At 37.9% G+C, this 23,269-nt stretch overlaps 1 protein-coding gene across 2 annotated transcripts in view; it reads right to left on the minus strand.

Annotated features, from left to right (window-relative positions):
- The window catches only part of NFX1 (nuclear transcription factor, X-box binding 1), a 71,556-nt gene that overhangs the window by 36,035 nt on the left and 12,252 nt on the right, over positions 1-23,269 (minus strand). For both annotated transcript variants that reach the window (XM_081272214.1, XM_081272215.1), the window contains exons 3-10: positions 18,812-18,970; positions 17,766-17,843; positions 14,326-14,431; positions 11,287-11,358; positions 7,367-7,506; positions 4,793-4,892; positions 4,305-4,522; positions 1,804-1,901 (exon numbers count right to left, since the gene is read on the minus strand). In XM_081272214.1, the coding sequence (XP_081128340.1) occupies positions 1,804-1,901; positions 4,305-4,522; positions 4,793-4,892; positions 7,367-7,506; positions 11,287-11,358; positions 14,326-14,431; positions 17,766-17,843; positions 18,812-18,970 (971 nt within the window). The remainder of the gene's footprint in view (positions 1-1,803; positions 1,902-4,304; positions 4,523-4,792; positions 4,893-7,366; positions 7,507-11,286; positions 11,359-14,325; positions 14,432-17,765; positions 17,844-18,811; positions 18,971-23,269) is intronic.

The raw sequence follows: 23,269 nt of genomic DNA on the forward strand, positions 1-23,269 counted from the left end.
TTACCCAAAGAGAGGTATCTCTAAGCCTAATGGAATGCCATGTTCAACAGGTGTCATTATTTTCATATGGCCTTAGGTCACTGGAGAGTCTCATAATATGATTTATGAGTAGGCTGGCCACACTGAATAGGCTGGGAGCTTTGGGTCACTTCTGGAGAGATTGGAGACTAAGACTTGCCATGTAGGTAGTCACCCACGAGACCCAATAAAAACTCTTAAACACATAGGCTTGGGTGATCTTCCCTTGTTGGCAATATTCCATGCATACTATCATACATTGATGCTGAGAAAGTAACACTGTTCTGACTCCAAGGGAAGAGGGAAAAGAAGCTCCACATATGGTACTTTCTTGGACTCGACTCTACAGGTTTCTACCTTTGGCTGATTTTAATCTGTATCCTTTCCTTGTAATAAAACCACAACCATGAATATAGTAGTTTTCAGTGAGTTCAGTGAGTCATCCTAACAAATTCAAAGCCTTGAAGGAGGTCTTATGGATCAGTGAACTTGCAGTTGTATCAGAAATTGATATCAGGAATGAGTGGTCAATGTTCTACTTTAGCAGTTGTCTAAATTCTTGAAGTGGGTTAGAAGTGAGGACAGTCTTGTGGACTATGTCCCCTCTGACTTTTTTTGGTACAAAGGTCTGAAGCCAAGGGCACTTTACCAATGAGTTACTCCTCCACCCTCTAAACCCCCTTTTAATTTTACTATAAGACAGAGTATTGCTAAATTATTGAGGCTAGCCTCAAACTTGCAATCCTCCTGCCCCAGTCTCCCAAGTGAGTGCAATTATAGGTGTGCACCACCGTATCTGGCTCCTCTAACTTCTTAGTTGGTTAATTACTTTTTATTTATTTATTTTTTTTGGTACCAGGGATTGAACTCAGGGGCATTTAACCACTAAGCCAAATCCCAGCCTTTTTTTGTATTTTATTTATAGACAGGGTCTCACTGAGTTGCTTAGTGCCTTGCTCAGTTGCTGAGACTGGCTTTGAACTTATGATCCTCTTGCCTCGGCCTCCAGAGCAGCTGGGATCACAGGTGTGAGCCACCACTTCTGGCTTAGTTGGCTAACTCCTTGAGACACTGCTATTGTTCCTCTTTTCATAATTATACCTAGTACAGCTATGTGCCTCTAAACCTTGAGTTCTGCAATCCCCTCACACCTATCCTAGTCATAGTATGTATCAGTATACATTGGCTGGATTTAAAGATTCGTATGTAGTGTGAAACTAATAAAACCAAGGTTATTTTGGTTCCTCCCCTCCCATAATCACAATTTTTTTGTAGTTGTAGATGGATACAATACCTTTATATTTTATTTGCTTTTTTTTAATATATATATATTTTGTTTTAGGTGGACACAATATCTTTATTTATTTTTATGTGGTACTGAGGATTGAACCTAGTGCCTCACGCATACGAGGCAAGTGCTCTGCTGCTGAGCTACAGCCCCAGCCCCCATAATCACCATTTTAATATATACATACTTTTTTAGTTATACATGGACACAATATCTTTATTTTGTTTTTTTTTTTTTTTTTAATGTGGTGCTGAGGATCGAACCCAGTGCCTCATATGTGTAGGCAAGTGCTCGGCCACTGAGCCACAACCCCAGCCCATAATCACCATATTAAAAGGCACTGATAACAACAACTTTTTTTAACCATCAGGCCACATCCCCAGTGTTCAACCAAAGACATGAAAAATTGAATTGCATTCTGCTGTCATATATAGCTAATTAGAATAAACAAAATAAATCAAACAACAACAACAACTCTAGCATTGTTTAGGATTTACCTTTGTTCTAAAAGAGCATCGGCAGGAAATAACTGATGTGCGAGAGCATGGGCCACAGTCTCCTTCATGGCACAGCTTTTCACAGGTATGAATGAAATCTTTAATAAAAATGAAAAGAGCTGGAATGAAAATTGCATCTACTCATTTTCATACTCCCAAATACAGTAATGATACTGGTCTTCCATCTCTATTCCTGCAATTCCACATTCAGAGTCCAGGGAAGGATGTAGTCAATGCTTCTTCCCTTATTTTCCCATCATCTGGTAGGTTAGGTCTTTACAGAGGAGGACAGGGTCTATCATAAGTCACTGGAATATATTCTGACATGCATGCTGCTTTGCCTGTCAAAGAATAATTTTTTTTAACTTTTTTTTTGGGGGGAGAGGTGTACCAGGGATTGAACACAGAGGTGTTTAACCATCAGGCCACATCCCCAGTGCCCCCACCCCCTTTTTAATACTTTTTTTTTTTAGTTCTGGTTGGACACAATATCTTAATTTTACTTATTTATTTTGTGTGGTGCTGAGGATCAAACCCAGCACCTAGCATGTGTTAGGCGATCTCTGTACCACTGAGCCACAACCCCAGAAACCCTATTTCTAAATAAAATATTTAAAAAGAACCCTCAGTTCTTTTAAAATATTTTATTTAGAAACAGGTCTTGCTGAGTTGCTTAGGGCCTCACTCTGAGACTGGCTTTGAACTCATGATCCTCCAGCTTGTCTCCTGAGCCGCTGGGATTACAGGTGTGCGCCACCACACTAGCAAATAGATTTTTCAGCTGGGCATGGGGGTCCTCACCTGTAATCCCAAGCACTCAGAGGTTGAGGCAGGAGGACCACAAGTTGGGGGCTAGTCTCAACAGTCTCAACAATTTAGTGAGACACTGTCTCAAAATCAAAATAGAAAGGGCTGGGAAAAGAAAATAAACTTAAAAAAAATAAAAAGGCTTGGTGATCTAGTTAAGTGGTATAGCACCCCTAGGTTCCATCCCCAGTACTTCATGAAAGGAAAAAAAGTTCTGACTCTTGTTAATAAGCCCTTAAACCCCAAGTCTGCAGATTAGACTCAGATCCCCTTAAAAGTGTAGCCATGGATGAATGAATCACTCTAGAAGTTATCTGGGGAATGAATCAGAGATAACTCAGAAGCCATAATCCATAATCTCACTGTTTTAAATACTGTGAACATCTGGCAATGAGTGGCCTGCACTAACTGAACTAAACAAGATTTTGAACAAATCCTCTTTCAAGGACCTCTTGGAGATCACCCAGAGTCTCTCTTTTTTTTTGTAGTGCTGGGGATTAAACTCAGGGCCTCAAATATGCTAAGCAAGTACTCTATGAGCTGTACCCTCCAACCCTTATTTCTTTCTTTTCTTTTTTTATTGGTACTAAGGGTTGAACCTAGGGCCTTAGGCATGTTAAGCAAGTATTCTACCACTAAATTATATCCCCTTAGTCTCTTTCTTATGGTTACTGTTTACATAATGTACTATCTCCATCCTTTAACGGTCAGCCTCACTGTATCTTTTTTTGGGCGGCCAGTGGGTGGTGGTGTGTGTGTGTGTTAAAGCCCATGGGCACTTTACCACTGAGCTATATTGCCAGCTCTTTTTATTTATTTACTTTTTACACTAGTGACCTCTTTAATATATAGAAATTAGAGATGATAAAATTAGGACTAATTTGTCCAATATATTATTTTTTTATTTTGAGACAGGGTCTTGCTAAGTTGCTGAAGCTGGCCTCGATCTTGCAACCCTCTTCCCTCAGCCTCTTGAGTTGCTGAGATACAGGTATGCACCACTCTGCCTGGCTTGAGCTATTTTCTTAATGGTTGCTCTAAATCTTATCATAATCACCTCATCAGAATCTATTTTGGATTTAATTCCAGTGAGATACAGATGCTCTACTACTAAAAAGCTTCATTCTTCTTCTCCCTTTTTATGCTATTGTTATATGTATCTATATATATTACAAACTGAACATTACATTGTTATAATTTTAATTTACCCTTAGTTACATGGGTAACTATTATAGAAAGTAACATTCTATGAATGGTCTAAGAGGCTGAAATTTTATTGTACATATCAGTATCTCATCAGTTGTCCAGAATTGACAATAAAAATACCTGAATTGGAGAGATCACTTGGACAAATGTAAGTGTAAAGACAGAGTACCTACACAAATTTGAAAATAATATTTAAAAGAACACTGATAACTGGTTTTTAATACTACTTCGCTAAAATGTCATTGCTGCCACATAATAAAAATGTTTTATTTTTGGTACTGGAGACTGAACCCAGGGGCACTCTACCAGTGAGCTATATGCTCAATACTTTTTATTTTTTGAGACAGGGTTTTGCTGAATTTCCCAGGCTGGCTTCAAACTCTTGATCCTCCTGCCTCAGTCTTCCAAGTTGCTGGGATCAGAGTTGTATTTGACTGTACCCAGATGACACAAATATTTTTAAAGCCAACTTTATACAAATTAGTTACCTGAGGAACCACAAGGCAGAGGCTTGCCACACACTTTTCCACATGAAGGAACAGGGTCCATGCACGTTTTCCGTCCGCTACTTCCGAGTTCTAGCAATTGGCTGAGAGGGGTTTGGCCACAAGGGCAACAGCGCACCAGATGGGGGAGCCGTGGGCAAGGCTGGCAGGGTTGAGGATGGCACACTTGAGAACACGTATGGCTCCCACATTTCAAGTCCCTGTTAAGAAAAAGAACAGGGGCTGGGGATGTGGCTCAAGTGGTAGCGCGCTCGCCTGACATGCGTGCGGCCCAGGTTCGATCCTCAGCACCACATACCAACAAAGATGTTGTGTCTGCCGAGAACTGAAAATAAATATTAAAAAAAAATTCTCTCTCTCTCTCTCTCTCTCCCCCTCTCCTCTTAAAAAAAAAAAAAAAGAACAGATTATTACATAATTGTTGCATAAAATTCAGTTTTATTCTAATAGAAGAAAATGTAAAACCTTACTTGCCACATATCTTTAAACAGCCAAAGTCCCCAAATCCATCAGACTTTCCTATGTCTGTTCCACATAACACATCTCTGGAGGTGCTGCCACAGTAGCATACTTGAGGACACAATTTCAAAAACAACAGATTAATAACCTATAGATGCTCTTAAAATATTTCAAATAATCAACAAGAAAACAAAAAAATGCTTTTCATAAGTGCTGATCAGGCCTGATACAGAAATTAATGTGCTTTGTACAGGAGCTCAAAGTCCCACCTAATAGCTTTATACAGGAATAAGTTTAAAAAAGGCTTCGTTAGGCTCTGTCAATCTCATAGTGCCCCTGTAGCACACCCTAATAACAACATCAGAGTGATACCCATCCTCATCTCAACACAAATAGTACAGATATGATACTTTATATTCTGGGTTTTACATAAAATACTTGGAAAAAAAGGTCCCTGATACTTCAATTTTTTTTTTAAGAAAAAGTTATCAAGATAGTATTAGATCCTTAATAATCCATATATTTCTCTGTTAAATATGAATACACTGAGTGAAAAATTTCAAAGAATTCAAGGCTTTTTAAGGATTCAACCTAGGGTCTTTCACATATGCTAGGCCAATGTTCTATCACTGAGCTATTTGATACTCTTTGCATAAGTGTTTCTGATACATAAATATGTACCAATTTACGTACATAATTTTCCTGCCCCTTTATGCTTTTATTTTATAGTGAAAATTTATCTTATAAATTAACCTATGCAAGTATATCCTTCATAATAAATGGTGATCAGAATAGTAGAAACTAAACTGAAATTCTGCAGATCTAATGATATTTTCCTTCTTCCAAGGGCAATTTAGATACCTATTGTACACAAAATCTATCAGAATAAATGTACATTATAAAAACATCACGTCTTTTGTCTCCCAATGGTACCATGAATTGAATCCAGGTATACTCTACCACTGAGCTACATACCCAGTCCTTTTTATTTTTGATATATATGAAATAAGAAATAAAATAGAATGCTTCTAATAAAACATTAGAAATAACATTTCTAAAATAAAATTGTATACTAAACAAAACTAAAAACTTCTACTGAGACCTGGGAAAAGGAAAGCCTCAAGTCACTGAAGACATAATCTAGATAAAATATACATTTCATCTTGAATTAAGTAATGTGCAACTTAATCCCATTCTAAAATTCATTCATTCACCCCCAAAAAATTTAATATAGATGTAGGAAACAATATTTGTGGAATCAATGAATTAGTAAATAAACCCTAGGCAAATAGGAGTATCTGAGAGCAATGTTTCCTTTGCTAAGTTTAGGCTCCAACGGAACAGAAGCTTTTTTTCAGAGGTAATGAACAAACAACTGTAAATAAAGAGTTTAAGATTCAGGGGCTGGGGACGTGGCTCAAGCGGTAGCGCGCTCGCCTGGCATGCGTGCGGCCAGGGTTCGATCCTCAGCACCACATACAAAACAAAGACGTTGTGTCCACTGAAAAAGTTTTGTTATACTTGGGCACAAGTTGTCACAAGTTGTGTTAGGGAGCCAAAAACAGTCCTGAGGAAGAACTCTGTTGCCAGTTGTAATCTGTTCAGCATTTTCAAAACACATGAATGAACATCCAGAAGGAATGCTTAACACATCTCTAAATAAGGCTGAATGAAGGGAATCTGAAAAGAATTAGCACTACAGAAGATAAGCTTTACATGTGACCAAAATATTTCCTTATTTAATGCAGACAAAAAGTCTTCAACTGGGTTTAAGACTTCAACTAGGATACAAATTTGTACAAAAAAAGACCTGAGTAAAAGCCCAAACTGCATCAAGACTAAAAAGGCCTTAGCTGGGCACTATGGCTTGCATCAGTAGTCCTAGCTACTGGGGAAGCTGAGGTAGGGTTGCTTGAGCCTGGGAGTTCAAGGCTAGCCTAGGCAGCAGCAACAACAACAACAACAACAACAACAAAAAAAAAAAAAAAAAAAAAAAAAAAGAAAGAAAATACCATAATTTATCCATTCCTTCTTCCATAAATGGACATTTGGCTGTTGTTTCTAGTTTGGGGTTCTTATTAAAAACATATTATGCAGCTGGGGATGTAGCTTAGTAGTACAAAAAAGAAATGAAAGAAGGGGGGAGGGAGCCTAGTATGTGCAAGACCCTGGATTCAATCCCTAGTACTGCAAAAAACAACACCCCCTTGTCCCCCAACTCCCATAATCCCATACAAGTGTTTTTGTGACTTAGTTATGAAAACAGCAAAAAGGGATGGCTGGTTACAGGTTTAATTTTATAAGAAATTGTCCAAAGTGGTTTTCTCATTTTATACATCTGCCAGCAATACATGAAAACTCTAGTTACCTACACTTGCCAACATTTGATCACTAGTCTTTTATTTTAAACATTCTTGAAAGTGCAAATAGATACTTCATTATGGATTTGGTTTTTCTCTGCTTCCCCTTGACCCTCCTTCCACATTGTTTTTTTATAACACAGTTTTACTGCAATATAATTCACATGCCATATAATTCCAGAAAAAAAATCACAAGCTTTCCTAGCTGATGTGCATACCACTTACCCTGGTTCAATATGATCCGGCAAGGCTGGCATTGACCCCCATGGCACAGCTCAGCACAATGATGCTGCCCACAATTCAAAATATTCTCACATGGGTTAGAACAGTGGACTGAGACAGCCTGACCACAGCGAACTGTGTGCCTGGAAAGACAGTAGTAGATAACAAAGACAACATCAGTCTAAAGGTTCCTGCTATACAGTTAAACTAACACTGAAGCCCAAACCTCTCCCCCAAAACCTACTAAACCTGTTTATTGACCCTGTCGCCCCAGTTCTTTTTTCTCCCTTCCTCCCTCCCTCCCCCCTTCTTTCATTTCTTTTTTGTAGTACTGGGGACTGACCCAGGACCTTGCACAAGCTAGGCGAGTGCTCTACCACTGAGCTACAACATCAGCCCTTTTAATTTATTCTGAGACAAGTCTCATTAAGTGCCTAGGCTGGTCTCAAACTTTATTGCTTTAGCCTCTTGAGTAGCTGGGATGGAATTACAAGCATGTGTCACTGTGTTTGGCTTTTCTATATATCTCCTTCCTCCAGTTCTTATTTCTTTTATTACCTTCTTCTTCTTCTTCACTTTTTCTTTCTTATTATCCAGGCTTCTTTTCTCTCTCATCTATTTTCTAATCAGTGAGGAATTAAAGGTTATTCCTAAGAACTCATTCTATGTAATTTTATCTGAGTTCCATGATGGAGCATGCAGGAGTAGAAAGAGCTCTAGGATGAGAGGGGAGAAGATTAAAATTCTAATCCTAGCTCTGCTTGGGGCTCCCATAATAATGTACAGATAGGGTACGAAGAAAACAAAATACTAATGTACTCAGATGTGATGTATTGAGAATTAAAGCACAATGGCATTTTCATGGGGCCCAGCACCCTGGCATTTCATTCTGATATAATACTTATATAAATATAAACATGATAGACAAGATTTTGATTTACTCTGCGTCTGATAGAAGAAAAAGTTGGCTCCGATCTACATATTGTGGGGTTGGGCTCCAAATTCCTTAATAGGACACCCATAGCACAAGAGTTAATAACAAGAATCAACAAATGGGACTTACTTAAACTAAAAAGTTTTTTCTCAGCAAGAGAAACAATAAGAGAGGTAAATAGGGAGCCTACATCCTGGGAACAAATTTTTACTCCTCACACTTCAGATAGAGCCCTAATATCCAGAGTATACAAAGAACTCAAAAAATTAGACAATAAGATAACAAATAACCCAATCAACAAATGGGCCAAGGACCTGAACAGACACTTTTCAGAGGAGGATATACAATCAATCAACAAGTACATGAAAAAATGCTCTCCATCTCTAGCAGTCAGAGAAATGCAAATCAAAACCACCCTAAGATACCATCTCACTCCAGTAAGATTGGCAGCCACTATGAAGTCAAACAAAAACAAGTGCTGGCGAGGATGTGGAGAAAAGGGTACACTTGTACATTGCTGGTGGGACTGCAAATTGGTGCGGCCAATTTGGAAAGCAGTTTGGAAATTCCTGGGAAAGATGGGAATGGAACCACCATTTGACCCTTCTATTGCCCTTCTCGGACTATTCCCTGAAGACCTTGAAAGAGCATGCTACAGGGATACTGCCACATCGATTTTCATAGCAGCACAATTCACAATAGCTAGACTGTGGAACCAACCCAGATGCCCTTCAATAGATGAATGGATAAAAAAAATGTGGCATCTATACACAATGGAGTACTATGCAGCAATAAAAAATGACAAAATCATAGAATTTGCAGGGAAATGGATGGCACTAGAGCAGATTATGCTTAGTGAAGCTAGCCAATCCCTAAAAAATAAATACCAAATGTCTTCTTTGATATAATGAGAGCAACTATGAACAGAGCAGGGAGGAGGAGCAGGAAGAAAAGATTAACATTAAACAGAGACATGAGATGGGAGGGAAAGGGAGAGAAAAGGGAAATTGCATGGAAATGAAGGGAGACCCTCATTGCTATACAAAAATACATATAAGAGGCTGTGAGGGGAATGGGAAAATAAACAAGAAGAGAAATGAATTACAGTAGATGGGGTAGAGAGAGAAGATGGGAGGGGAGGGGAGGGGGGATAGTAGGGAATAGGAAAGGTAGCAGAATACAACAATTACTAATAGGGCATTATGTAAAATTGTGGATGTGTAACCGACGTGATTCTGCAATCTGCATTTGGGGTAAAATTGGGGGTTCATAACCCACTTCAATCTAATGTATGAAATATGATATGTCAAGAGCTTTGTAATGTTGTGAACAACCAATAAAAAAAAAAAAAGATTTTGATTTAGGGTGGATAAGCCAATTCTAACTTTGTTTTAATTAACACCCAGATTGGGGATGTAGCTTAGTAGAGCCCTTGCCTAGCATGTGCAAGACTTAATGGCTTTTAGATATTGTCTTCAGGTGTCTTTCCAGGTAGTTTAGTCTATTCTCCTGCAAGAAGAGTTTAATTTTACCCCTCCCATTTCAAATATATATATTTTGTTTAAAAAGTCATTATTGAATTCAAATTGAATTTGTGTGGGTGTGTATGCGCATGTTCCATTCATTTATTTTGATTACAGTTAAATAAAACACAACATAAACCAAAAAGAAAACAAAAGTCATTGTCATGTACATAAATGATCAAAATGCAGTGCTCAGTATAATGGCTACCACTGGCCTATTATGCTACCATATGCCTAGCACCATGGTTAACTTCAATCCTTCAACTATTTATTATTTCTAATATATATATATGTTGTAGTTGGACACAATACCTTTATTTTTTTTTATTTTTATGTGGTGTTGAGGATTGAACCAAGCACCTCGCATGTGCTAGGTGAGCGCTCTACCACTGAGCCACAACCCGAGTCCCTTATTTCTACTTTATAATGAGAAAAGTGAGTCTCAGTGAGATCAAACAACTTTCTCAGAATCAATAGCCAATAAGTAGTAAAGCCCAAATTTGATCTTCTGACTCAGAACTCTCTCATGTCTTTTAAGCAACACTACTACAAATGCAAATCACTGAAATCTGCATGATCCCATCTTGTTTCAAGGTTCAGAAATCATTTTAACATCTTCCTGGGCCTCAGAGATACTCCACAGCTATCAATGATCCTTGCAATAATGATGAATAATGGTCCTTGATCTTAGCAGGCCTGGGTTCAATTCCTGGTTCTGTCACCCATTAGAAAGGTTAATAAAAATCCTGTCCCATTGGCATTTCACCTGAATAGGTAATCTTACAATCTCACTGTGCATACAATTTCTTAATTACTTATATAAGATTTCAAAGCAGGATCAGGAGCATCACAGGAAATTACTATTTATAAAAAAGTACTACTGTTCTCCCTTTGTGAGTTCTATATCCACAGATTCAACCAAGAGCAAATAAAAATATTAAAAAAAAATTGTGTCTATACTGAACATGTATGGTCTTTTTTCTTGTAATTATTTCTTAAACAATATAGTGTAACAACTATTTCTATAGCATTTATATTATCTTAGGCAATGTAATACAGAGATGAGCTAAAGTACATGGGAGGTTGTATATAAGTTATATGCAGGGCTGGGGATGTGGCTCAAGTGATAGCACGCTCGCCTGGCATGCGTGCGGCCCGGGTTCAATCCTCAGCACCACATACAGACAAAGATGCTGTGTCCGGCAAATACTGAAAAATAAATATTAAAGTTCTCTCTCTCTTCCTCTTAAAAAAAAAAAAGTTATATGCAAATACCACATCACTTCATAAAAATGACTTAAGCATTTGTGGATTTTTACCCTCAGGGGTACTAGAATCAATCGTCCACGGATTCCAAGAGATGATTTTTTTTCTTTACACTTACCATTTAATTATATTTACTAACTTTTATTTTAGAAATTCACAAGTAAATCACAGATGTGGAAACAGTGCTATTCTAACTTTACCTGGTACGTCCACATTCGCACGTTTTAGTCATAAAAGCAGGACAGGGCGGGCAGGGACCAGGATGACAGAGACTGAAAAACAAAGGCTTCAATGAACAAACCATTCTTTGTGCCCAAACCAAAACAAAGCAATATAACTGGGTCCTATTGTGAACATGGCAAAAAATAAACCTACTATTATGTCTAAGTTATTTCCCTAAAGATAACCAACCATACTTTTATGTAGAAAATAATATTAACTGCATTATCGTTTTAGAACATTTAACTGGAAAAGTAAAGCCCAAGTCAAAATACTAGTTTTATTTGGGTCTGATAGTCAAAGATGACATTTTCAAATATGGCCTTGGCCCATTTACAGCAGTGGGTAGGGATAAAAATACCTCAGTAGTAGAATACTTGACTAACATACACAAGCTTCTGAATTCAATACTCAGTACTACACACACACACACACACAAACACACACACACACGTACACACACAAACACACAATGTGCGTTTCAGGTGCCAGGTAGAATGACAACCTGAGCAAAGTGACACAGCTCAGCTCCACTAGGTCCATGACAAGCATAGACATTTTCTCATTAACTACTGAAATGATCACTAGGCAGTGGACAAACAATGGGAAGAATGAAAAAAAAGATTGCTATAAGGGGGTGGACCCTGGTAAGCAAAAAAGGGAGAGAAGGAAGGGACCAGGGGTCATGGAAAAGATTGAGCTTAGTGATATACTACAGGTCAGAATTAGAACTCTGAACAGAATGCTTTTTATAGGAACTACATTATAGACGCCAACAGAAGAAATTGCAAAATGGAATTTGTACATTCAAATAAATATTGCCTTTTTCAAAGCAATATCCTGGTAAATTATACAATGGTTCAGAAATACCACTACTTACAACATTTGGGGAACTTCTATAACATTTTTGGTGAAATAGGGCATTCTAAGTGATGCTAAAGTATAATCCTTTGAGAATTTTATCTGAGGCCAGTCTAATTAATTGCATGGGTAAGAGAATTTTGTGCAAAACAAACCAGATGTGCCTACAAAGTAGTCTGGCTGGAATTTTTGGTTTTATACATGACTTACCAGCTGGTTTTTTTTTTTTTTTTTTTGGTGCTATAGATTGAACCCAGGGCATTGCAAATGTTAGGCAAGCACTCTACCACTGAGCTACATCTCCAGTCTTTCTGGTACCTCTTAAATAAGGTTTAAACACTGGTAACAATCCAGGAATAAGCACCTAGTTTTCAAAAGTGACCACTTTGATAGCACCCACAGGAAACTTTAGTTTAAGCATGTCTTTAAAGAAGAGTATAATTTATTCAAAAGTAATATTTCACATGATATGTAACAACCCTGTCAGGCAAAAGAATTTAATCAACTTTTAATGAGACAAACCACAGGTCAGGTGTGGTAATTTCAAATATTGCCAAAAGCTGAACTAAGTTTCTTAACCTTTACAGCAGGGTTTACAGTGCAAACTATATACTGGAATTACCTGGAGAGCTTTTAAAACTACAGAGGTTCGGGACACAACCTTATAGGTTCTGATTCCATTGCTGGAAGATAGAGACTGAGTTAATTGTGTTTTTATATGTTCCCTAAGTAATTTTAATATGTAGCCAGGGTTGAGAACAATTATTTGAGGGGATTTTATGACCTATGCAACCCCAAATAGAGAAAGGGGTCAGTTGTGGCTTTGAAGTCTTGATCAGGATAAAAAAGAGAAACTTCAAACTTTCTTTGAGATCAAGAAAGTGTTGCTGGGGAATGGGTTTCATCAACATTTGAGATCCTGACTGTAATAAAAAGACAATTTCCAAATCAAGTGTGGAATTTGCAAAGCTGCAAAACAATGTGTTTTAGAGCATCCTTCCTTTCAGACATGGTGTTGACTATCTGATCTGTATCACTTTTTTGGGGGTGGGGTATTGAACTCAGGGGCACTCAACCACCAATCTACATCCCCAGCCCTATTTTGTATTTTATTTAGAGACAGGATCTCACTGAGTTGCTTAGTGCTTAACTTTTGCTGAGGCTGGCTTTGAACTTGCAACCCTCCTGCCTCAGCCTCCTGAGCCTCTGGGATTACAGGTATGCACTATACCACCCGGCTCATTTATTTATTTTTTCCACAGAACCCTCTGAGTTAAGTACTATTATTCAAATCATCATTATTTTACAAATGCAGAAATCCAGGCTTAGAGAAATAATTTTGTCTGAGGTCATGTAAATATTTGATTCAAACGCAGATTTAAATCTTTGTCTGGGGTCAAAGCAGTCCACAGAAATTTATTTGAAACTGATCAATTCTTTCTCTATGACCATTTTTTTTTTTAAAGAGGCTGATTTGGTACATCTTAACCCTGGCTATTTATTGTATAGAAAGTATTCATATCGGGGCTGGGGATGTGGCTCAAGCGGTAGCGCGCTCGCCTGGCATGCGTGCAGCCCAGGTTCGATCCTCAGCACCACATACCAACAAAGATGTTGTGTCCGCCGAGAACTAAAAAATAAACATTAAAAATTCTCTCTCTCTCTCCCCTCTCTTTAAAAAAAAAAAAAAGTATTCATATCATAAAAATACTGTCAGACAAGATGCTATGCAATTATCTTTCCTCAGACCAAAGGCTGTCATATGCATTTTCTCTTGGACCTGGATATTAGATATTGCTAGGAGATAAAATATCTGATTCTCATGTCTTTTTAGAAATGGTGCAATGCTGTGGAAGGAGCATTGGCTTTGAAAATTATAGTTCTACCATGTCCTAACATTGCGATGTTGGGCAAGAGGCTTGGCCTTTCTAAACCTCATCTGTAAAGTGGAGATGACACATATCTACACATCACTAAGCTATGTTAAAAATTGAACAAATTACCTTATGTAGAATGCCCAGTGCACAGTAAGTGCTAAGTAAATGGTACCATATCACCCTTCCCCTGATCTATTACATATTAACCAGGTATGTGTACTTTATATCTAATAGCAAGGCACGTACACCAGGAATCTCCAGAAGTCTAGTATTCCAACTTACAGGTTACAGGAATGTGGGCAGTCCTGGCCAGGCTGTTTCTTTCTACAAACCTCACCACAACTATGTGGAATTTCATTTCTGCTCCATTCAGGATTCTTTACTTTGCCTAAAATATATCAGATCAGAGAGTCAATGCTACAGATTTCAACCATATTCTCAACTTTAATGAAATAGAACAGAATAGCTAGACAGCATGAAACTTCAAGTGTGGTTTTCATTAGTTCAACAAATTCATTATTTCACATCCTACAATAAAAAGAAATGTAATGCTATTCATCAAAAGCTCCATTGAGTCTTAAATTCCAGCTTACATAGGAAAGAGAAAAAGTTTTTTTTGGTACCAGGGATTGAACTCAGGGGTGCTTAACCACTGAGCAACATCCCCAGTCCTTTTGTATGTTTTATTTTGAGACATGGTCTCACTAAGCTGCTGATACTGACTTTGAACTTGTGATCCTCCTGCCTCAGCCTCCTGGGTTGTTGTGATTGCAGGTGTGCGCCACTGCGCCTGGCAGAAATAAAGTCATTTTTACTTATGAAAGTGCTATTTTCATTTGATTAATGAGCACATTTAATCTCAGATAAATATCTACTAGATAAACATCCTGTAAATGGGCTCCTGGAAAATCTATGGTAAGGATTAGAAAGAAACAGGAAAAGAGGGCTAGTGGGCTGGTTATGTAACTCAGTGGTATAGCACCTGCCTAGCATGCATAAGGCCCTGGGCTCAATACCCAGTGCCACAAAAATAAATAGATAGAAAATAAAAGAAATAAGGAAAGAGAATTGGGGAAAAGGGGATGAGGCCATAAGATGGAAAGGACATAAATTCTCACCTATTCTAAAGCTATAAAATAGGCATAAAAAGCATTATAATTTTATAATCAAATCTTTACTGAGCATCTTCTTCAGACTTAACAGAGGCAGGGAAGAACAAAATCCAAGTTACAGGACTCCTCCTTGTCCTTGAAGAATTCATCCTCACTTGGGTAATTTAGACATGAAATGGCAGCCAGTTCCACTCCATGCTCTCACCTTTTCTCTATATATGGTCTCTTTTAGAAATTTTATTCATATTGAGAGATTCAACAATCCAAAGTCCAAGTGATTCACAAATCTACATTTTCTGCCTTGCCTTGAATCTTCAATTTCAGTCTCACATGTCTAGCCACCTGCTGAACACCTCTGCTTGGGATTTCAGTCATATATAACTGACTTATCTACAGCCATAGTTCAGATCTTCTTTCTAAAGCCTCTCCCTCAGGAAGGGAAAAGAGAGGTAATGGAGTCTGAATTAGAGCAAGATTATATTCTATGCTTTTATAATTATGTCAAAATAGATTCTATTGTTATATATAACTAAAAAAAAAAACAATTAAAAAAAGGCTCTCCCTCTTCAGTGTTCCTTATTTCGATCAATGATAGCATCAATGTCAGAGTAACACTCAAAAACTAGTCATTATTAATTCCTCTTTTTCTTTCTACATTGTACTTAGTCACCAAGTCTTGTCAATTCTTCCTCAGTGACTCTCTCCTATCACTCCTCCTACTCCTGCTCTTGTCTCACTATCTGCTAAAACCTCAGGAAAGCTGCAGCCTCTGTGTTTTCTTGTTCCAATATAGTGCCCCAGTTTGGCCCTAACATCTTTTGATGCCTCCACCACTTCTGCCTGAGTCACAAGTGATAGTTGTCTTTTCCCTGCCAGGATTCTGTATTATACTCTTTCCTTATTCCTTATCCTTTTTTTCCAGTAGGGTCTTATCTACTCCTCTCAATTGCAACTTTCATCCTAAGTCTTTATATCTTTTTTTGAATATATTTCTACCTACCTATTAGATATTCTTTACTAGATATTCTGCACATTCACTCAACTCAGGATTTCTAACCTGAATTCATTGTCCCTACTGATTCTCTTGACCCACCCTTTTCCCTGATATCACCATTTCTAAAAGCATGAAACTTTATGTTTGAGTTCTTCCCTTTCCTATTGCTGTTCATTCCTGCTTACCTTTTAAATTTTTACCTTTTTCTTTCTATTGCACTCATTATAGATTCCTATTTACTGGAAGAGGAGATTGGGGATCACACCCTGATTAGCAAGTGGATGAGAATTTATTTTTTATTTTAAAACTATTTTTAGTTCTAGGGATTAAACCCAGGGGCACTTAAACACTGAGCCACATCCCTAGCCCTTTTTAAAATTTTTTTGAGACAAGGTCTCGCTAACTTAGGGCCTCACTAAGTTGCTGAGGCTGGCTTTGAACTTGTGATCCTCCTGTCTCAGCCTCCTGAGCTGCTTAGTTATAGGTGTGTGCCAGCATGCCTGGCAGTGGATGAGAATTTAAAGAGGAGGAAGAACATTCTTGATCGTCAGTGAGTTCACCAAGGAATTAATGGTCAATGATTGACTCTTGGTGAAAGCTTTTAATTAAGTAATGGGAAAGGAGTGATATGAGTAAATTGGTTAGAAAAATGAGAGCATGCAGAAACAAACAGAAGAGCTGGTCATATGGTAAACACGTCAAGGGTGTATACTGTCCAAAAGATTAAGAATTTATAAATCAGCCATTGATGTTGCCCAAAGGGGGTCAACTGATGACTTTTGAATATAGTTCCAGCAAGACAACAGAGATAAGAGGAAAAATGCATGGTTCAAGGAGGGAGATAAAATAGTTAAGAAACAAAATCTGAAAAATTGACTATATGGAGAGGTTAGTCATTAAAAATCAGCAGGAAGGGGCTGGGGATATAGCTCAATTGGTAGAATGCTTGCCTCACATAGCACAAGGTCCTGGATTCAATCCTCAGCACATACACCCCAAAAAAAATCAGGGGCTGGGGGAAGACATGTCAGGAATAAGGTGGAAATAAGCTAGTAGCAGGAATGGGCATCAGGATTACAATTACATAGGATTTCTAATACATAGGAAAACTGAGCTATTAAAAAATAGGAATATTCCAAAAAGAAGGAAGATGTAAAGATATGAGTTTGTAATGCTGGTTTATAAAAAAATTATTATATGAAGAAAAATGACTTATTTTTGAATAAATATAAAATACTAGCTCTTTACTCATGCTGTTCAAATCTGGAATGTTAAAGCTGTCACAGTTGGTTATGAGCGGGAGCACATATTGATACTGCCTCTGCCAGATGGTCAGCTCTTGTCTTAAGCTAAGACCAAGGAGACCTGGACCACAATTCTGAAGTGACATAAGCCTGATTGGCATCATAAGCCTATCTCCAGAACAGCCTGCTGAGAGCACAAAAGCTCATGACTCTAGCTGGGAGATGAACCACATTAGTAAGGTCTTATAGAGTCTCACAGCTTCAGAGTCTTACTAGTAACTTCTAAGACAAGCCCAGCAGATCACCTCTCCTAGACAGCACACTGAGTTACAATAAATGAAGTGAAAGACTCTGTAATGTATGCAAACTTACCACAGAAACAAGTATAGGTATTAGGAACATGTGCAGACACATTCTGACAGGCGGGGCACCTCCAACCACTCTGGCCATCTGTCAAAAAAAATGAGTATGACAAAGAAATTTTCGTTCAAAAGCACAAGTAGGGCTGGGGGTGTAGCCCAGGAGCAGAACACCTGCTTGGCATGCATGGGGTCCTATGTTCGATCCCAGCACTACCACCCCAAAAAAGGCACAAGTAATTTTTAAAAATTTAAATCTAGGGCAGGGGCTATAGTTCAGTGGTTTGCCTAGCAAGTACAAGGCCTTGGGTTCATTCTCCAGTAGCACGCGCATGCACACACACACACACACACACACACACACACACACACACAAAAACAAACAAACAAACTAAAAACTGCCAAAGTCACAATATTGACATCCTGGTAAAAATTTCAATGTTAAGCATATCAAACATTTAAAAAAGAAATTCACAATACTGAAAGAACTTTCAGATAACAAATCAAGTAGGCATTCATTTTGTTCTATTATTTCAACATTAATTTGAATCTTGGTTTGAAAAACATAGGATAAACTGAGTATATGCAAGAAAATCCAGGAGTTTTGAATTAGAGGTCCATAGTTCAGAAACCATATTATTGGTAACATATGCATTATCTAATTGTATTAGTATACTTAGCCAACAATATACTATGAAGAAGGGTTGTGAAAGGCAAAAACAACTTCAAAATCTTGAGTATAAATGAAACCATTGCTCTGCATAAATTTCTAAGGCAAACTATATAAGAAAAGCTTTCTATAGTTGCTACTTGGATAAAAGCTGCCATTTTCAATAAAAGTAACAAATTTTATTATACCCTAAATATTTTAATATTGTTACATTTAGTTTACTTAAGATTTACAGCTTAACTTTGGTCATCTAAAATGTGATCAAGGTAATATACTCTCCCTGTAGACAAAATATTTAAGAGGAATTAGACAATATTTTAAAGCTAGACTTACAACCTGAACATATCAAAGAGATGAGAATAACTACTCTGAAAAGAGAAATAACTGACCTGCTTGAGATGCTGGAGACCTTGCCCATTTCTTTATGCAGTTCAGATGAAACACATGATAACAGCTCTGACAACTCCACACTGGGGCTGTGACACGAACCAATTCACAGCACACCATGCATTCATATTTTTCTGTAGTCAGCTGTTCAATTAGAGAACCTGTTGGGGGGAAAAAAAAAAGATAAACTCAAACATCCTTCACTTTTCGCTAATCATTCAGGAAAAGAAACTAAACAGAGATTTTAAGGGATATCTGATTTTGAATAAGATGGCTATTCAGACATTAAGGTCTACAAAGCAGGATATGCTGAGGCAGAGGATTTAGTAAAAAGATTTTTTAGTGTGCATTCCCATAATTGAGAAAATATTCCCAAGAATTTTCTCAGAAAGATACTAGAGTGGCAAAATGCCCCTGAAAGACAGACAGCTTGAGTGTCCTTGGGGGACACTGTACAATGGAATGCTGCTCTGCACACTCTAAAGGAGAGAGGCCCTGAATCTACCAAATTCATGGATTTAGGCTAGGGTGGGGCTCATGAAGCTGCACTGGTCAGCTGCAAAAGCCTAAATCTGGATATGTTCTAACAATCCATGGGGGAGTGAGATGATTCCAGCAGTTACCCCAGAAGTTTTTCTTTATTTACTCAATAAAGATAGGCTTGGCTCCTATCACAATCTCCATGGTAGGGTTACCAGACCTAAGGAGACACAGTTCCTGATTCCAGGAACTCACCATCTACTGAGACCAAGGGAATAGTCTGGAGTTATAGCTCAATGGTAGAACACACATTTAGCATGCACAAGGCCCTAAGTTCCATCCCTAGCACTACATACACAAAGAAACTACCTGATAGGACATATATTTTACTTGTTTTCTCTTGCTTATTATTCAACTCTTTTCACAGAATAGTGCAGACTTTTACTAGAGTGGTGCCTGGGACATGATGAGTACCAATACTATTTCTCCCCCCCTTTCCTTTTTGTTATCATTGCTTAACAATTTCTTTGTATCTTTATTAAATTTTTAAAAAAATTTCTGCCTAGTACCACAGTGAACTAGGTAACCACAATAATTTACACACTGTGTAATGAAAAACACAAAAATAGCATACCCAATAGTATTTCTCATATAAGTAAATGCAGTAATAAAATAAAAATGTACAGGTTCCAGAAAGGTCCCAGAAAAAGAAACAGTAGGTCTTTCACTGATGACACTAATCTTTCCTTTAGTTTTATCAAAACATGCCTAACTTGTAAGACATGGCAATGTCCTGCCATTACTGTGTTAGTTAACTATCAGGTTTCAGGTGTAAGAGTCTTGTCCACACTAGATGGCAGTCCTGCCTTGACTATTGGCTCTTTTTGAATTCTAGAAGGTATTTTTCCACCATGGCTTCCCTACCATTTCTTAGTCATGACTGTATCTATGCTTCTAATTGGACAAAATGTCCTACTGGCATATTGTCCACTGAAATAATCAGAAAAGCAGAGATATAACTGAAGCATTAACTGACTGAAAACTTTTCAGATATATCAATAAATAACTGCTTAAAGAAAAAAAAAAAAGCTAAAACAAACCAGATTTGGAAAAATTCAAGACTAAAATGAGTTTTAAGACAATCAGGAATTCAATCATGGAGTAGGTATTAGATGAGTTAATAAAATCGTCGCTAACTTTGTTAAGTGTGAAGACGATACTATGATTATCTAAGAAAATGGCCACTTGCATTGAAAAATTCCGTAAGGAAATTGAACAAAAAGTTAAAGTTGATTTTATCTGGATACTGGGACTAAAAGTAAGCTATCCACTAGGGAATTTTAGTAAGTTATCTCACTAAAGTTGAGGTAGCTATATATTTTTTTAAGCTAATACAATGGTAGGCATGGTTAAGGTGTTCAAGTTGGTCTTGTTGAATTCAAAGTATATGTTATACTCATGTATATATTTATTAAATCTAAAGCTTTAGGGTCTGAACATAGAAGTAAGAAGTCAGTGCAGAATGGAGGCAGTGGTCCTTGGATAAAATAACCTAATGAGACCTTATCAATGAGAACAAAGGGTTGAGATAAAACCCCAGGAAACACCCAATAGTTAGGAAAGAGAGGAGGAAGAGACTCAAGCAAAACAGTCAGAGAAAATAAGAAAGACCAGAAGTATGTGGTGTCAAGAAAGTCTCACTTCAAAAAAGACTCCCTCTTGTGGGCTAGGGATATAACTCAGTTGGTAGAGTGCTCACCTTGCATGCACAAGGCCCTGGGTTCAATTCCCTCTTTATATCATACTCAAAGGGAAATCCAGAATAGTAAGGACTGATATACATCCATCTAATGGGTGTGGCAAATAGAAAACCATTCCTGACCTTATCATTGTTCAGCTGAATCAAACGATGATGATGATGATGATACAAAGAAGTGAATCAAAATAGAGAAAACAGCAGACAACTCTTGATTAGCCCGGAATGAAAAGAAAGAAATCTTACTAAGAAGTCATTCAGCAGAGGAAATTTTCCTTTTGGAGGGTAGAAAAGACTTGGCAAGAGCTTCAGACTTAGAAGCTGAAAGAGTACATGTGAAAAGGTTGGTGAAAGGAAACAAAGGAAATCTCAGAACGAAATTGAAGGACAGGTAAACAAAGAACTCTTTTAAGTGTGCATAAAAGGAACAAAATGGTGAGATAAATATGGCCTATCTGATGGTTTCCTCTTTATCAGTAAAGTAGGAAGCTAGAAGGTTCACTTGGGATTTAGGGAGAGGAATCATTATCTTTGTAAAACTTATAATCTCATGGGAGAAAGTAAACCATAAACAAATAAATAATGAAAATATGTAACACCATAAGATAGAGAAAGGTGATATGGAGAAAAAGAAAATAAGAAAGGACAGGGAATCCTGACAGTGGGGAAGGATTATAATTTTAAATAACATGATTAGGAAGTATCACAGTTTGCATTTTTAAAGTTCCCTAATGGTTTATGTATTGAAGATTTAGTTTAGTCTCCAGTTAATGGTGCTATAGGGAGGTAGGGGAAACTTGAGGACCTGGGGCCTCATTGGAGGAAGTCAAGTCAATATGGGTGTGTCCTGAAGGGGTTATCAGGACTCCAGCCTCTCTTTTTCTCTGCTTCTTGGGAGCCATGGGCAGCTCTGCTCTACCACAAGCTCCCTGCCATATGTTGTGTCTCACTGAAGGCCCCAGGATAGACCCAACTGACCATGATTTGAAACCTCTGAAATAATAAGCCAAATTAATTTTTTCCTCTTTTAAACTGTTTATTTCAGTTATTTATCACAGTGATGGAAAGCTAACGCAGGTAGGCTTCTCTAAAAAGATGAATAAACCTGCAGCAGCACCATATTTGGTTTTGTGACTTTTCTGGAACAGCATTTTATTTCCCAGGTGCTGATGTAGAATAAAGCAGATTTTTCTGGGGATGAGATTCTGCCAAATGGCTTAGCAAAAGATCATGCTTCACATGATCTGTGATAAGACTCAGCCTGAAAAGAATGAAGAAGGGCAAGAAGTAGACAAAACTGGTAGTGTGGGTGCAAGAAAGAGGCTGAGAGAACCAGGACAAATGGTTACAGTCAAAAAGTTGACATAAGACTTTCAGTGACAGGATTCTCAGTGTTATTTCCCTGAGAGTGGGTATGGAGGTAGGATGAAGTTAAAGGTGACTGTAGTTCAGAAGATGAAAGAACTTCAGGATGGCATAATCCATATGATTGTTAGATGCTAGAGTCACACAGAATAACAGCAGGTTTTATGGCAGATCATTCTCAAATTTGAGCATGCAATTAGAATTACATGGAAGTTTGTTAAAAAATAAGATTACAGATCCTGCTCCCAGGATTTTTGTTTGATAAGTCTGGCATGAGGCCCAAGAACCTGCATTTAAACAGGTTCTTGGGTCTTGCTGACGGCTGCTGGTCTGGGACCATACTTTCAGAACCACTGCAGTAGAGAAATGGAGCAAGATGCATCAATAGGAAGGGCTGGGGATGGGAGATTTGGAGAATAAGAGATGACAAAGATAAGGAGTGCTGGTACGGTATGCAATTCTGTAATCCCAGTGGCTCGGGAGGTGGAGGCAGGAGGAGAGTGAGTTCAAGCCAAACTCAGCAATTTAGTGAGGTGCTAAGCAACTCAGTGAGATGCTGTCTCTAATAAAATACAAAACAGGGCTGGGGATGTGGCTCAGTGGTCAAGTGCCCCTGAGTTAATTTCCCAGTATAAAAAAATTAAAAAGGAGATAAGGAGACACAGAAGGTGATATAGATAAAACAGAAGTAGTACTTGTCAAGAGCCATCTGGTGTTGCATGCTGAGTGACACATAAGTGCCTTTCCTCTCACTCTGTCAGTGATCACACACAGCACCTGAGATGGGTGTGACTTGCTGAGATGTCAATCAATCTGCTGACAGCAAGACTCCACCTTTCGAAACCCTCTCCCTTACCTT

This window comes from Spermophilus citellus (genome assembly GCF_964194105.1).
Source record: "Spermophilus citellus genome assembly, chromosome: 2".
NCBI lineage: Eukaryota > Metazoa > Chordata > Mammalia > Rodentia > Sciuridae > Spermophilus > Spermophilus citellus.